This window comes from Cynara cardunculus (genome assembly GCF_001531365.2).
Source record: "Cynara cardunculus var. scolymus isolate 2C chromosome LG 2, CcrdV1, whole genome shotgun sequence".
In the NCBI taxonomy this organism is placed as follows: Eukaryota; Viridiplantae; Streptophyta; class Magnoliopsida; order Asterales; family Asteraceae; genus Cynara; species Cynara cardunculus.
The window spans coordinates 13351805-13366011 of record NC_037529.1 but is presented as its reverse complement, the minus strand read 5'-3'; the positions used below and the strand labels follow the sequence as shown (position 1 = coordinate 13366011).

Here is a 14207-nt window from a genome sequence, read left to right as displayed (position 1 = left end):
AAGATGAATACGGATAACATCAAAAACTAMGTTGAATACTTAGAAATTTGACAAAAATGGGACCCAAACCTGGAGGGTTTGTAGAAATCGGGCAACATTTACCAACTCCACCGTTAAATTTAAACAACAAACATGAAGGCATCCTTCAAAAACAATGACACCTTTTATGAWCGTAATTTTTTTCCCTTACGATGAAACATTAGCCTGTACCATCGTATCAGGTATGTAAACTTGCCCCGTGTGACTGGGAAAATTGTAGGTATTTGAAAAAATTGTATCCAAAATAATAAATAACGTTGTTATACTTGTTTGGTATAAATACTTTTTTTTTATCAATTATTTTGATCATAAATATATCAAAATCACAATTATATATATACTATGTTATAAAACATTTGACAAAAACTCTTAAAGACTATTTTTTATGCATGAAGTATTGTGTATTAATGGATATTACTTAAATTTTAAGATTACAAGTAAATTGTGCGTATGTACACCTTATTAAAGCTCCATTTTTGAATTCATAGAACTAACTCCAGATAAACATAATCAAATACATGATAAACATCTCATTTTAAATATAAAAAATCTAAAATATAATTAGAATAATCATTGAGTTCTAACAGAATTATTATCTTCATAAATATTATTGTTAAGCCAAAAACAAATTACTTCACTAAATCGTAAAAACATTATTTTTCTCAAAACCACATAAATCGTTTTATATCAACAGAGATARAAACACAAACCGAAACAGTAGGATGAAGATATATTTCGTTGCATTGCGCGAGTACCCTTCTAGTTTATATTTAACGATTATAACTAAGTTCAAGTTTACGAACATTGTATATTATTCTAAATTAATATCTATAGATTGTGGTTATGTTTGAAAGTTAGTTGATTATTGAGAAGTTAGCTGATAGTTGATAAGCTATCTGATGAACAAAATTATATTTGATAAAAACTAGCTTATAAGCAGACAAAATGACCAAAAAAGACATCTTCAAAAATGATTGATTACAAATATTTCATAATATAATCCAAATAATTTCTAATAATATAATATGTTAATTAATACAAACAAGATAGTAAAAAAAAAAATTAAATAATATAACATGTTGAATTAGAGAATTAAAATTGATTATTGTATATATATACTATAAATTTTGAAGTTGTTAAAACAAATTTTATAAAAAAAAATTACATTAATCTATAATTTTAAATAACTATATGAATAACAGTGACATTAGTCAACCTCACATATCATAAATTCGATTATGTGATAAAAGTTTTTTTTTTTTTTTGTAGGTTGTTTCTCTCCATCTGACTGGTATTTTAGCTGGAAAAAATGTGTTTTGTAGCGGGCAACTATCCACCACGGGCAAAGTCTTGTGTCGTGGATTTTTAGTGTTTTAGGGGTTGTTTGGTTAGAGTTAGGAAATAAAAATGGTAGGAAACGAAATTGAAAATGAATTTTCATTATTCAATTAATAACTGTTTTATACCTGTAATCAAACATCCTCTTATTTTTAATGTATAGTTGTAGTAAAAATGGGGTTCTAATATGCATTGGGGTTATCATTTTATGAGCATTTCCATTAACTATTATAAAACAGAGTTTACAAGTTCTTTTCTCTAACAGTTATGCTAAAATATACGTTAAAAATCGACAAAAAAATAAAAAGATAAAATCTCCAAGTTTTCACAGATATTTCTAATCTAACTGAAACAACGATCATAATGAATGAATTTATCAACTTCTATAAATATTTCAATTGTTTCCATGGTTATCATAGTTTATATTGGTTTGTAAGCATTCCATGTGTTTGTATTTTAAACTCCTTATTCAAAATTAAGGGTTGGGTTTCAGTGAGAATGAGAGTTAATGCGAGAACCATAAGAAGAAATATCCACCATTAGACGCACATTATGATGAGATGCACCAGATCAATCCCTATTTAAAGCACGATTCATGAATGTGTTTGAGATTAAAGGTGATCAAGGGTCCAGACCCCTTTTTACATTTCTCACCTCAACTATCTCTCCTACGCAATCTTTTACCTTCAAAAACATGATGTTCTTTTTCAAATGAATACTCACCAAGGTATGATAAATTTGCATAACGAGCATCCAATCCGAATGAGAACTAAATCAAAATAACGCTTGTTTTTATAAGACAAATTAAACAGTCACATATTAAATTTTATATAGTAATTACTGGTATGTAATTAGATAAAAAAAAACATATCGATAATTGTATATAGCACACTAAACGAACCAATTATATCCACTCGGAATTAGGGTATGGGAGGAGCAAACTTTCTTTATGGTAAACATGGGTGTTCGGTGCAGCTTACACATACAAACTAACACCTCATGTGACCACTAATAACCCRAAATCAACACAGGTGACCGACCTTATGGCCACAAAGGCTTTGATAGAGTCTAGATTCGAACTYAGGGAAGATGAGATTTTGATTACATCCCCTGAGCGAGAAAAGACAAACTATTATTAGAAAGTTTTCATCAACATAATTAAAATGACACCAAAATATGAAGTTTATTAATTTCTAATTTTTACTTTTATATATTTTTATTATTAATATTTATAAGTTACATAAATTAACCAAAACATAAAAAACGTATAAAAGTAATATCCTGCGGATAGTAAAGTGAAAGTTAAAAATAAAATACAATAAATAAAATTTAAAGAGGATGACATACTTGATGTTTTAGAAGGGAAATATGTTTTATTTTAAGGGTATATTGGTAAATCATAGATTTGTTCCACCTTGTTCCATGAAGTACGGGTGGAACACATATGTTCTATTTTGTTTATATATGTTCTATATAAAAGTCATATCGAACGTAGAACAGACATTTAATTCAAATATTTATTATAAAATTAATATTTTATATTTAAAAATAAAAACGTATTATATTTTAGTTTTTAGTGATAGAAATTTATTTTTAAAGATAAAGTCGAGTATAATTATCTTCTTATTTAAGYGTGTAGTTTTATGATACTGAAACAAATTATATACACCTTTTAATAAGTTAACAACTCGACTTCTAGTCCATTATTTTCTTAATTGGCATCAAGCTTGAAACTCGGGGGGTGCACATTRGTTGAGCTAGACGTTTTGAAGGAATTTAAACAACTCAACTCAACTACGTTGGTTTCAAAAACAGTAACCCATTTAACTGTTTTTAAATTTATAATCTGACCCATTACATGTTGACTGGATTGGATGGTTTGAACGTATTTGATACATGATTATATTACTGTCTCAAACCACATACACAAAAAAAAAGTACTAATCATTGATGTTTAACCACATAAAAAGTATTACGACTATCCAAGTTTATTTATAATTATCTAAACATAAATATAAGTGTCAACATAGGCGGACCTAGGAACTTTTTCAAGTGGTTACACCATTTGACAATAAGAAACAAAKATATRGATAATTTYCATGAAATCATCATTGGTTTGTTGGTTATTTATTTGCTTTTCATATGTGAGGTCATATGTTCGAGTCMTTCATTGCAATTCTTTTCCCAGAAACAGAATACATATGAAATCAAAAGTTAAAACTAAGAAAAYGACACAAACAAGATTCAAACCTGTGTCTAGGATCGGAGAAAAGCTATGCAAATCAACTATACTAAAAAAAACTTGTGTTATGACTTATGATTGTAATTTCAAAATATATACATTTACACATGAAAAAAGCGTTGGCCTGTCCCACCATATCCAATCGAGTGGAATCTGCCCCTGAGTGCCAATATATTACATGCTCTAACCACGACAATTCATTTCACCAAGTGGTTGCTTACYCGGTAAACACTTATCAGTAAGAGTCAACACTTTAATTTAACTCATCAAGTAATATTTTAGTCCATTAAAACAAAATCGTATGCTACAATCTTTTTTCCGGTAAACATTTTTTTATTAGCAACTTAATGAGTTTAATGAGACTCACAAGTTATTCAGTTAACTATACATGYTGTTTAATGATGAATTAATAACATAAAATTGGTTTATTCAGTAAACTTTAAAAAAAACTATTCTAAAGAAAAAAACCTGTATGAATCTATACAGATAAATTAATACACTCACGGATTTATCAAAAGAGAATACTCATATTWAAGTAGGCCGTTAAATTATTATTTGAACTTCAAAAATTCAAAATATATAATCAAACTTTTGTAACGCGACCTCACAAAACTGATGCAGTATAGGATTTAGCTACATCCAAACACACCAAAATGGTCTAATTGCCTTAACGTTTTTGATTGTGGTAGAATGTCTGCAGAATCGCAAGAGCCAAGATGCTTCATCAATTTTGTTCATCCAAGTACTCTCTCCAGATGACGATCGCTGTGTGATTCGATATTCACAGATCGACGCAGAGGTGATAGAAAGGTATACTCGTCGCTGTTCCTTCATCACGCTCACACTTAGATCACACACAATAAGTGTTTATGTCGTATCTGCTTTTGATTTGGGGCAATTTCATGAAATTACGCTAGTATAGTTGTATAAGTGAAGTTTTATCTCGATCGGAGATATGGATTTGATTCGCTTGAGCTGAAGTAAGTTTGATCTGAAATATCGTTACTGTTTCAAAAGGAAACAAAGGAGTTAGGTTTGATTGTTTGAAGTTTGATGCCAAATMTCTTGTAAATCGGAATTAAAAGAAATAAACCCCTTTAGTGTTTGGGAGCAGTTCTCACTTACTTAATTGAAGGCGAACTAATGGCTTATCAAGCGTGGTTTCTGCTTAAACCCGTATAACGCTTTCTTAAGCTTGTAAACCTTGTGTTTTTTCACCTTTTTGTACATATCCTTGTGGTTACTTCACGTACACATCCTCATTCAGCTCACCTTGTAGAAAAACACTTTTGACATAAGTTGGTACACATCGCAACTCTTTTGTGCTGCTAGAGCTRGTACCATTCAGATAGTGCCCCACCTTGTACCTTGTTCTGGAGCGGAGGTTTTGGATAATCTGTTCTGTGCTGTGAGCACAGCCTTTGCCACCAAGCRGGCTTTGTACTTAACAACTTAAGGGCTGTTTGGTTGGTTTTACATTATGTCCTGTATGGATAAAGCTGCCTGTGTGGATTAATCAATCTGTATAGATTGAGGAAGTYTTTGTTTGGGATGTTTTTTTTCATAGATGGAAGGCTCATGTTTTTTAATTGGGAGGGGGACAGTTTTGTGAAAAAMTTGGCTTTCTGCATAAAGCTCCCCCTTAAAAGCTTACTGAATAAGCCACTTTCTATATCMTTAGMGGTTGCCGAACAGTCATATATAGCTGTTTGAATAAGCTGTTAGTCCCATTAAGCTCATTAAGCTCATTAAGCTGCCAACAAACAGGCTCTTAATCATTTTCATTTAGATTGATCTTGAAGACCCGTTTCACACCAATCTTTTTAGTAGTAAGCTGCCATGTTTTATTCGTCTCAATTGTTTTGATCTCTTAATTCATTGCGTTTCTTCATTTGGGATCCTTTTCAGCCTCTTCAAATGAGCTAGGATCATCAATAGTCGTGAACATCCCAATATTATGCACATCTTCCTCCACGGAAAATCCTTCACCCCTCACGTTGTGTCCTCAAATTTTTCCTTCATTTGGATATAGACAGGCACATCAAATGAACCACTAGATGTTAAAGATGTTTCACTTGCTTCTTGATCTGGTACCTCTACATGGCTCTCAACTTTATGAGAACTCATCTTTTTTTTTTTTTTTTGGGAAAAGTTCACCTAGACAATTCCTAGACTACATCGTGGCAAATTGTGGCCGTCTGAGASTACGCCTGGCCACAAGATGCTAGCGCCTGGACTCGAACCCTGGGTAGAAGGGATWTTCCACCACATCCCCCTATGCCTTTTGCTCTTCAATACCACTTTCTCCCCAGTCTAACACATCAAGTTTTTTTCCCTCAGCGTTCTTCCCCAATTCCAACCTTTAGCGACTGCGGTTCCTACCAAGCTCTGATGCCATAATTGTTGTTCTGAACTGGAATTCAAAGAAATAAACTTAGTGTTTGCAAGCAATTCTCCCCCACTTGACTGGAGGCCAACTAATGGCTTATAAAGCTTTACAAGATAAAAAAAAAGAAACAACCTATTTGCACTAAGAACGTGGTATCTAGTTACAGAAAGAGTCAAGTCCTACTTAGTTTATTAATTAAAGTCCGATAAATCAAACTGAACTTTAACATAAACATTTACATCCAACAAAACCATGGTCCTATGAAAATTGATATGTTGTACTTCCACAACAGCAACTGATAAAATGATGCGAGTGTTAAATTTATATGAACTGTGCTAGGTTGACATTAAAATGCTATGCGTAGCTCTCTTTCTAGGACAAGGGGTATAAAGCGATCACTACAAACATATACTAKTTTTAGTCTAATTTTGTTTTCATAAACACTTGTAGTTGTTTAAATCCCATCTCTGGAAGCCTGTGAAACTGAACACATAGTTTAACTGTAGAACTTTGAGTAGTTTACCATGACCATTGGACTATGCTTAACATTGTGAATATGTAGCCGTACACACACATAGGCGGTTCGAGCTCAGATACAAATTGTCATTGATAGTCATGTGGGATATTATTTTCTGAAGGCAACTTGGTTCTTGGCTAATGAAAGGTCTGAATAATTTATATCTTGTGCCTTCTTAGATGGAACAATTTACTTGTTAGTGTTGCAACAGTACAAGTACTTGGATTGTTATTAGGACCTGCCAGATTTAAATAAGAATACTTAAAGGAAGTTACGTTAATTATTTTAATTCTACAGCATGATGTTCTGATATTTTGTTTTGAATGGTGATGAAATGAATCATTTGTTTTGTTCAAAACCTTGTATAGATTAATTCTACTTAACTTCTTAGTCTAGTTTATGTGAATTGACGTTTTGAGTGAATCAACATTATGTCACTTCTGTATTRATCTAAATATTGCTATTCTACAGTTTATTTTTTAATTTGGCTGTTTATACATGCTTACAAAATCAGTAGTACTTTATCTTTCAGCCTTGGTGATAACTTGGAAACTTAGATTTAATTATCATGACGAGTGACGACTTTTAGTAATATTTTGAACCTAATCTGCTTCTGGACCTCGATTTGGAATCAAAGTATAGAAACTGCATAATATTGTTGWTTCAACCTTTTACCATCCCAAGGCACACTGCACCTGTTCAGATCTTCATTCTTCTATAGTTTTCTTTTAGAAATGTGCTAGTAGAAAGAGGCGTAGTTTATGTATCAATTGTCTAAACTTATTTGCATATATTACAGAGTTCTAAATTTAACATAAATTTGACAAATAATCACAAAATTTAATACAATATATTTGTACCCAAGGAGGAACTGTTTTACATRATAAATCTATGCTTAAAAAGAACGAAAAAATATCCCCTCCTAAATATAGTAAAGATTGGATTAGATTACCTAATAGTAGTGTTATATCTCTTCTTTAGGCTTCTTGATGTAATATATATATTTTGTAGAAATATATATATATATATATATATATATATATATATATAGCATCAAAAGAAGCCCAAAGAGGAAATACTAACACTACTATAAGGAAAGCTAATCCAAACTTCACTATATATGACATCCCCAAACATATTAGAGCTTTGCTGGCCGAGGATGGGGGCTGTGGCCGTCCATCCCATCCAGACCTGTCTAAATCCACCCTCGCATATAGCTTAGAAATGGTTTGTCTGGTACTGGTATCAACTTCACGAACCAACCAATGGGCCACGATAAGGCTGCAATTGCTATACAAATTCCCCACTGTTCCCAATTTAATTTCTCTGTATCTGCGAAATTCTTTAGGAACTCCACCATCACCACCTGAAGAACGATAGTTGCCCCAATAATTCCCATAAACAAACGATTCTTATGAAGACCTTCAAATACATTCCTCTTCTCCAGCTTCCTTGCGTTGAATTCATTGAACACTTGGCAGAGTACAAAAGTATTGAAGATAATGGTGTTTTTCACTCTCTCATTTACATTGAAGATTGATCTGCCTTTGAACTGGAAGGTCAACAGAACAGCTATCTGATACAGAGATTGTGCCAATAAGTTCCTCCACATAACATTTGTTATAAGGGGCGCAACTCTACCCACTGGCGGCTTGTTCATGAGTTCTTTAGTGGGCTTCTCTGTGGCAAGTGCTAGAGCACCTAAAGTATCCATGATCAGATTGACCCACAACAGTTGAACCGCTGTTAGGGGAACTTCACCAGCAGAAACAGCTGCAACAAAGTTGATAACAAGAGCTGCAACATTCACGGTTAGTTGAAACTGAATAAACTTTTGGATATTGTTATACACACACCGGCCCCACCTTAACACAACGGCTACAGAAGCGAAATCATCATCTAAGATGACAATATCTGAGCTTTCCTTAGCCACCTCAGTGCCTTGAATCCCCATGGAAAGCCCAATATCTGCTTCTTTAAGAGCCGGTGCATCATTTGTACCGTCGCCTGTGACTGCAACCACATGACCTTTCTTTTTTAGACACTGAACCATTAGAAGCTTGTCAAAAGGAGAGGATCTTGCCATTACTCGAATAATATCAACTTTCTCCATTCTCTCCTCATCTGTGTAATTACGAAACTCCTCACCTTCTACTACTTCTCCTTTGCTTACCAATTGATCACCTTTAAGTATACCACATTCTGTGGCTATGGCTTTTGCTGTGAAAACATTGTCTCCTGTTATCATTTTAATATCCACCCCAGCAGACCTGCACTGGTCAATGGCTTCCTTTACCCCTGGTCTACATGGATCTTTGATTCCAACGATGCCCAATAATGTCAATCCTTCTTCATTTAGTGTTTTGTAGTTGGTACCATCTTCGTTGTGTTTCAGCTCATTTTCTGGAATCTGCATATGAGCAAAAGCGATGCACCTAAGGCTACTTGCTGCCATTCCTTCAATTATTTTCTCAATGCGTGTCTTTTCATCATGATTTAAAGACTTTTTAAGGCCGGTTTTCTGATAATAGTTTGAACACATTGCTAGTACCATCTCAGCAGCTCCTTTCCAGTGCACATGTATGGTATTGTCTTCTTTCTTCCTAATYAAGACGCCACTCCGTTTCTTCTCCGAATTGAAGGTTTCAACATGAAGGATGGTGGAATCTTGTTTCAGTTTCTCCATATCCATTCCCAAATTCGTGACCGCCCACGAAAGAATTGCTTTTTCAGTTGGGCTGCCGGAATATTCAGATGTGTTTCCTGAAGCTGATTTGTAAACGCTACCAGTAGTGTTTAAACCGACCCCTTGATGGTAAAGTTGAAGGACTTTTGCATCTATGGAAGAATCATCTTCTATGTGATCAAGGCCAAGCCAAAATTTCGTAACTTTCATTAGATTCATGGTCAAAGTCCCTGTCTTATCGGTGCATATAACAGTGGCTGAACCCATGGTCTCACAGGCGGACAACTTCCTGACCATAGCCTGATCAGCCATCATTCTCTTCATAGAATAAGCAAGTGTGAGTGTGACGGCTAGCGGCAGGCCTTCAGGGATTGCCACCACTACTATCGTTACTGCCGCCGCGAAAATACYTGTAACGGAGTTGAGTATCTCATTCGTATTCGTGCGTCGCCCATTGTATTCCCGGTTGCCATCCTCATCTTCCGTATTTCCAGTGAAATAGCGGATTAACATAACCACAAGAACAAGAAAAGCAACTGCAAGACCAACCTTTCCGATTGAAGACGTGAGTTTATTGAGACGGGATTGCAGCGGCGTTTGCTCATTGGAATCACCCGTAATCGAGCTCATCATCTTCCCCCAAGCTGTGTTCATTCCGACGGATATCACAAGCATTTGACCATTCCCATCAGCCACTTTCGAACCAGAGATCAAAAACGGATGCCGAATGGCATCAATGTCTATATGATCACTCTCTCCGGTCATGCTCGACTCGTCCACCAGCAACGAATGCCCATCTATGAATAACCCGTCTGCCGGGATTTGATCTCCGATATTAAGAACCACCACATCCCCAACCACCACATCAAAGATTGATATTTTTTGCCTCCGACCTTCTCTAATAGCATCTATCTTTATATTGTTGCTTATTTTCGACAATCGGTCAAACTGTCTCTCTTGTCTGAAATTACTAACTGCAGATACAGCAATTACCAGAAATACCGCCAGAAAGATACTGCCGCCCTCATACCACCCTTCTTTCGCTCCTTCTTCTTTGATACCGAATCCAAGAGAAAGGGCGGCACACGCTAGCAGTATGAGAATGGTGGTGTCTTTAAAAGCCTCCACCACRAAATAAAAGAACCCTTTTGGCGGTGGCTTCTTGTACGTATTTGAACCAAATACAATCTTCCTTCTGTCGGTATCTTGGCCATTAATCCCATTTTCGAGATTGGTCTGAAGAGCTTCAGCCAATCCCACCACACCGTTAAACTTGCCAACGATCTCCAAGTCTTTGTTTTTCACCAAATCACTGAGCTCAGATTGGTCAATGCTCGAGAACCYGTCACTATGATCAACAGGATGATTAGTAGCTTTCGGGATGATCTTAAGAGCAGTATACGAAGGTCCTGCTACTATCTCAGATATCGGGTATTGACTTAGTTTCTTGGAAATTTTGGCTATCGATAACATAGTGTTTGAGAAATAAATCGAAAAGTAAGCTAGACGCCATCTTTTCTGGGCTTTCGTAAGCGTTATCGTGCTTATGTTATGTAACATRGCCCCAATGTCGAACTGTGACTGAATTTCGCTAACCATTTTCGGTATTTTTCAGATTTTGAAACGAAAAGCAGAGGCAAAACAAGGCTCAGTGTAGAGAGATGAGATGAAAGATATTCATTCTGAATGGATTCAGTCTTCATCCTTTATAGTAGTCGAAGAAAGCTTATTAATGCTTTGGGAAATTGCCGGGAAAATGCTCTCAGATTAAATAAAACAGGTTAGCTCCTCTTGTATATATCTCATCATATAACTGTATCGCAACGATATGATTAACATCAACTTATAACGTAGAAGCCAGTTTATATAAATAATATTAATATATTTAATTAACTATTAATAATAGTATTATAATAATTATATATATTTTTTATGGAAATGAAAAGAAATATTTGTCATAAGTTTCAAATTTCGAAGGTTTTTAAAGAGTAATTGTTACAGTTTTCAAAGAGTAGATGGAAAACGGTTTKAGTGTTTAATTAAGCAACCAAAGTCGGGGTGAAAGTTTCCCTTTCCATACACAAAACTAGATCTTAGGTGGAACAATATTGGATAAAGACATAAAAGTATTATTTTATTAAAAAAAATAAAATTATATATCTATTTTATACTATATTATAAAACATTTGACAAAAACTCTTAAAAACCATTTTTTATACATGAAAGTACTATTTATTGATGCATACTACTTTAAATTCAAGATTACAAGTAAATTRTGCGTAAGTACAATTTATTAAAACTTCATGTTTGAATTCGTGTAACTGACTGTAGAAAAACATAATCAAATATAGGATAAATATCTTATTTTAAATATAAAAAATCTAAAATATAATTAGGATAAGTTCTAACAAAATACTTAATTATTAATTTCATAAAAAGTTATATTATTAAACCAAAAATAAAAAAATGAATTAAAGAAAACACGAAAAAAGAAATTATAAATAGTTAGTTTGATATCAATATTAATATTTTTTTTTTCAATTTTTTATGATATATCTTTATATTTATATTTTCTTTTTCTCAAAACAACATAAAACCGTATTATAACATTGACTGAGATAAAAAAAATAAAAATAAAATATTAAAATCGAGATTTATCTTGCTGTATTGTGCGAGTACTCTTTTAGTATAATATAAACATATGAGAGTAACAGCTATGATAAGAATGGTGAGACTATGTGCTTTTGAACGAGTTGACTTTCTAATCTAACTCAATTTCTTCAACTGTATTCACCTATTTTTATCTTTATTTTTAAGTCACTTTCATGATCTTTTTACACATATTTAATCACTTTCAGATGCATAAATTTGTTAAATTTTCGATCGTGATGATAAAAATAGGTAAATAAATGTAGTTAATGTAGATGAAGGCATGTATATATATCAATATAAATAATATATATATATATATATATATATTGTAAATTATAATTTTATTTTTTATAATCATCTAAACAACATCTTAAGGCAACCTACTCATTATCTTGTCTTGTTTTAGTCAACATATCAAACGTATGACAAACGATTAATCATACCATCTGTTGTTCTGTCTAATCCTATCTTTATTTAATATGTGGATTAAACGTAAAATTACCTCAATATTAGCCTAGGTTATATGTGTTATAGTAACAAAGTTTTGAAAATCATTAGGTCTTTTAGTAACAAAAGTYCTTTCGCCTAGCGGTATCGTAGTCTTTKRCCTYCTAAAAGGTCTARAGTTCRAATCTTACAAAAGATAAGGAGGGTGTGTGAGTTTATTTGTTGYATTTATCGTATATAAATATTATATAGTAAAWWWWWKTTTTGAAAAATCATTAGRTGGRGTGCTTTTATACTTGCTAGGCAAATCGGTTAACTGRTCAAACCTTTAATGAGTCGTACAAAATAGTACTTGTTAAGTGGAAACCAACACCGATTATAACCGGTTATTAGAATAGTATTTCTGTAACTAGTATCACATTTCACATATATGATTAACCATAACCAATTATATTCATTCTCCACATAAACAAGTTATCAATCTGAACTGCCATTAAAAAACAATTCGTCAGGATCCAGATGCATGATAATGCTAGGTCAAAACGACCGCTTTCCCATTAATACATCCGTGTACAGACACGGGTAATTAAGTCGGCAAAGTGTCTGACCGACATCTGTTGCTGCATTAAGCGCTTAWTGATATTGATATTACCACTTAACTTACTGGATTGGTTAACGTGTTTTTTATTATCTTATCATCTATTTGATTTCATTTAGAGCAAGTTACGGATTTGGTCCTTGAGATTTGCGAATTACTATGAATTTGGTCCTTTATATCTTTATTTATTACATAATAAACCTCCATCTATGTAATTTGTTTTGGATTTGGTCTGTTGATGGCCATTTATTTAGTCTGTTAAACTCTAGGACATTGTGGTCTTTTACCATTTTCATCCATTTTAGCATATATACATATATATATATATATATATATATATATATATATATATATAAGGGTTTATTCAAGGGAAAATTGATTAGTTTGTGTTAACCATGAGAACCACTCGTTTAAGATATTTAAATATGTTTCTTAAATAAGCTAAAAGGGTAATATAGTAATTTTATTTTTGACAACTAAACTAAATATTTAATTAAATTTTTTAGAAGGAAATATTTAATTAAAATTAGTTACCTAGTATATYAATTACCTAATATACATCGTATTTTMAAGACGTTTGTGAATCAAAGTGTATCGTAGTGATAACTTTCACAATGTATTTTCCTTGTTTTATGATAGTGTGCATTTTCATTACTTTACAAAGGATATCACATTGTGCATCTTATATGTATATTTGTGTATCACAATAAATATCATTTGTAGGTATCACGGTGTGTATCGATGTTGGAAGTTTATTTAGCATCAAAACATATTTGTTTAGTTTAAATAATAATTATTTGGTCATGCGTAAATAGAAGTTCGAACATGAAATACAATATTCAAAACTTAATTTTCATTCTTTTTTAGTATAGAGTAATCAGAGCATCTTTAATATATTCTTTAAAATTGGAGATTTAAGGAATTTTATTTATGTCAAGAGATCATCCAAAACCTTAAATTGGAGAAAATAGAAGAGAAAATATAAACTTCTTCAAGTTTGAAGAACTCTTTAAAATTGATTGTTTCCGTCTTTGAAATTAAATATCTATACTATATTATAAAGAATTTGACAAAAAATCTTAAAAACCATTTTTATGTGTAAAGTACTGTTTATTAATGCATATTATTTAAATTTTAAGATTGTAAGTAGATTGTGCGTAAGTATAACTTATTAAAGCTCCATATCTGAATTCGTGTAACTAACTGCAGATAAACATAATCAAATACAAGATAAACATCTCATTTTAAATATAAGAAATCTAAAATATAATTAGGATAATCATTGAATTGTAACATAAT

At 32.5% G+C, this 14207-nt stretch overlaps 1 protein-coding gene across 1 annotated transcript; it reads right to left on the bottom strand.

Moving 5' to 3' along the window:
- Positions 1–7609: 7609 nt before the first annotated feature.
- LOC112508225 (putative calcium-transporting ATPase 13, plasma membrane-type) lies at positions 7610–10810 on the bottom strand. Its single transcript, XM_025113017.1, has one exon. It carries the CDS (start codon positions 10808–10810, stop codon positions 7721–7723), a length of 3090 nt encoding a protein of 1029 aa, XP_024968785.1. The 3' UTR covers positions 7610–7720.
- Positions 10811–14207: the final 3397 nt, after the last annotated feature.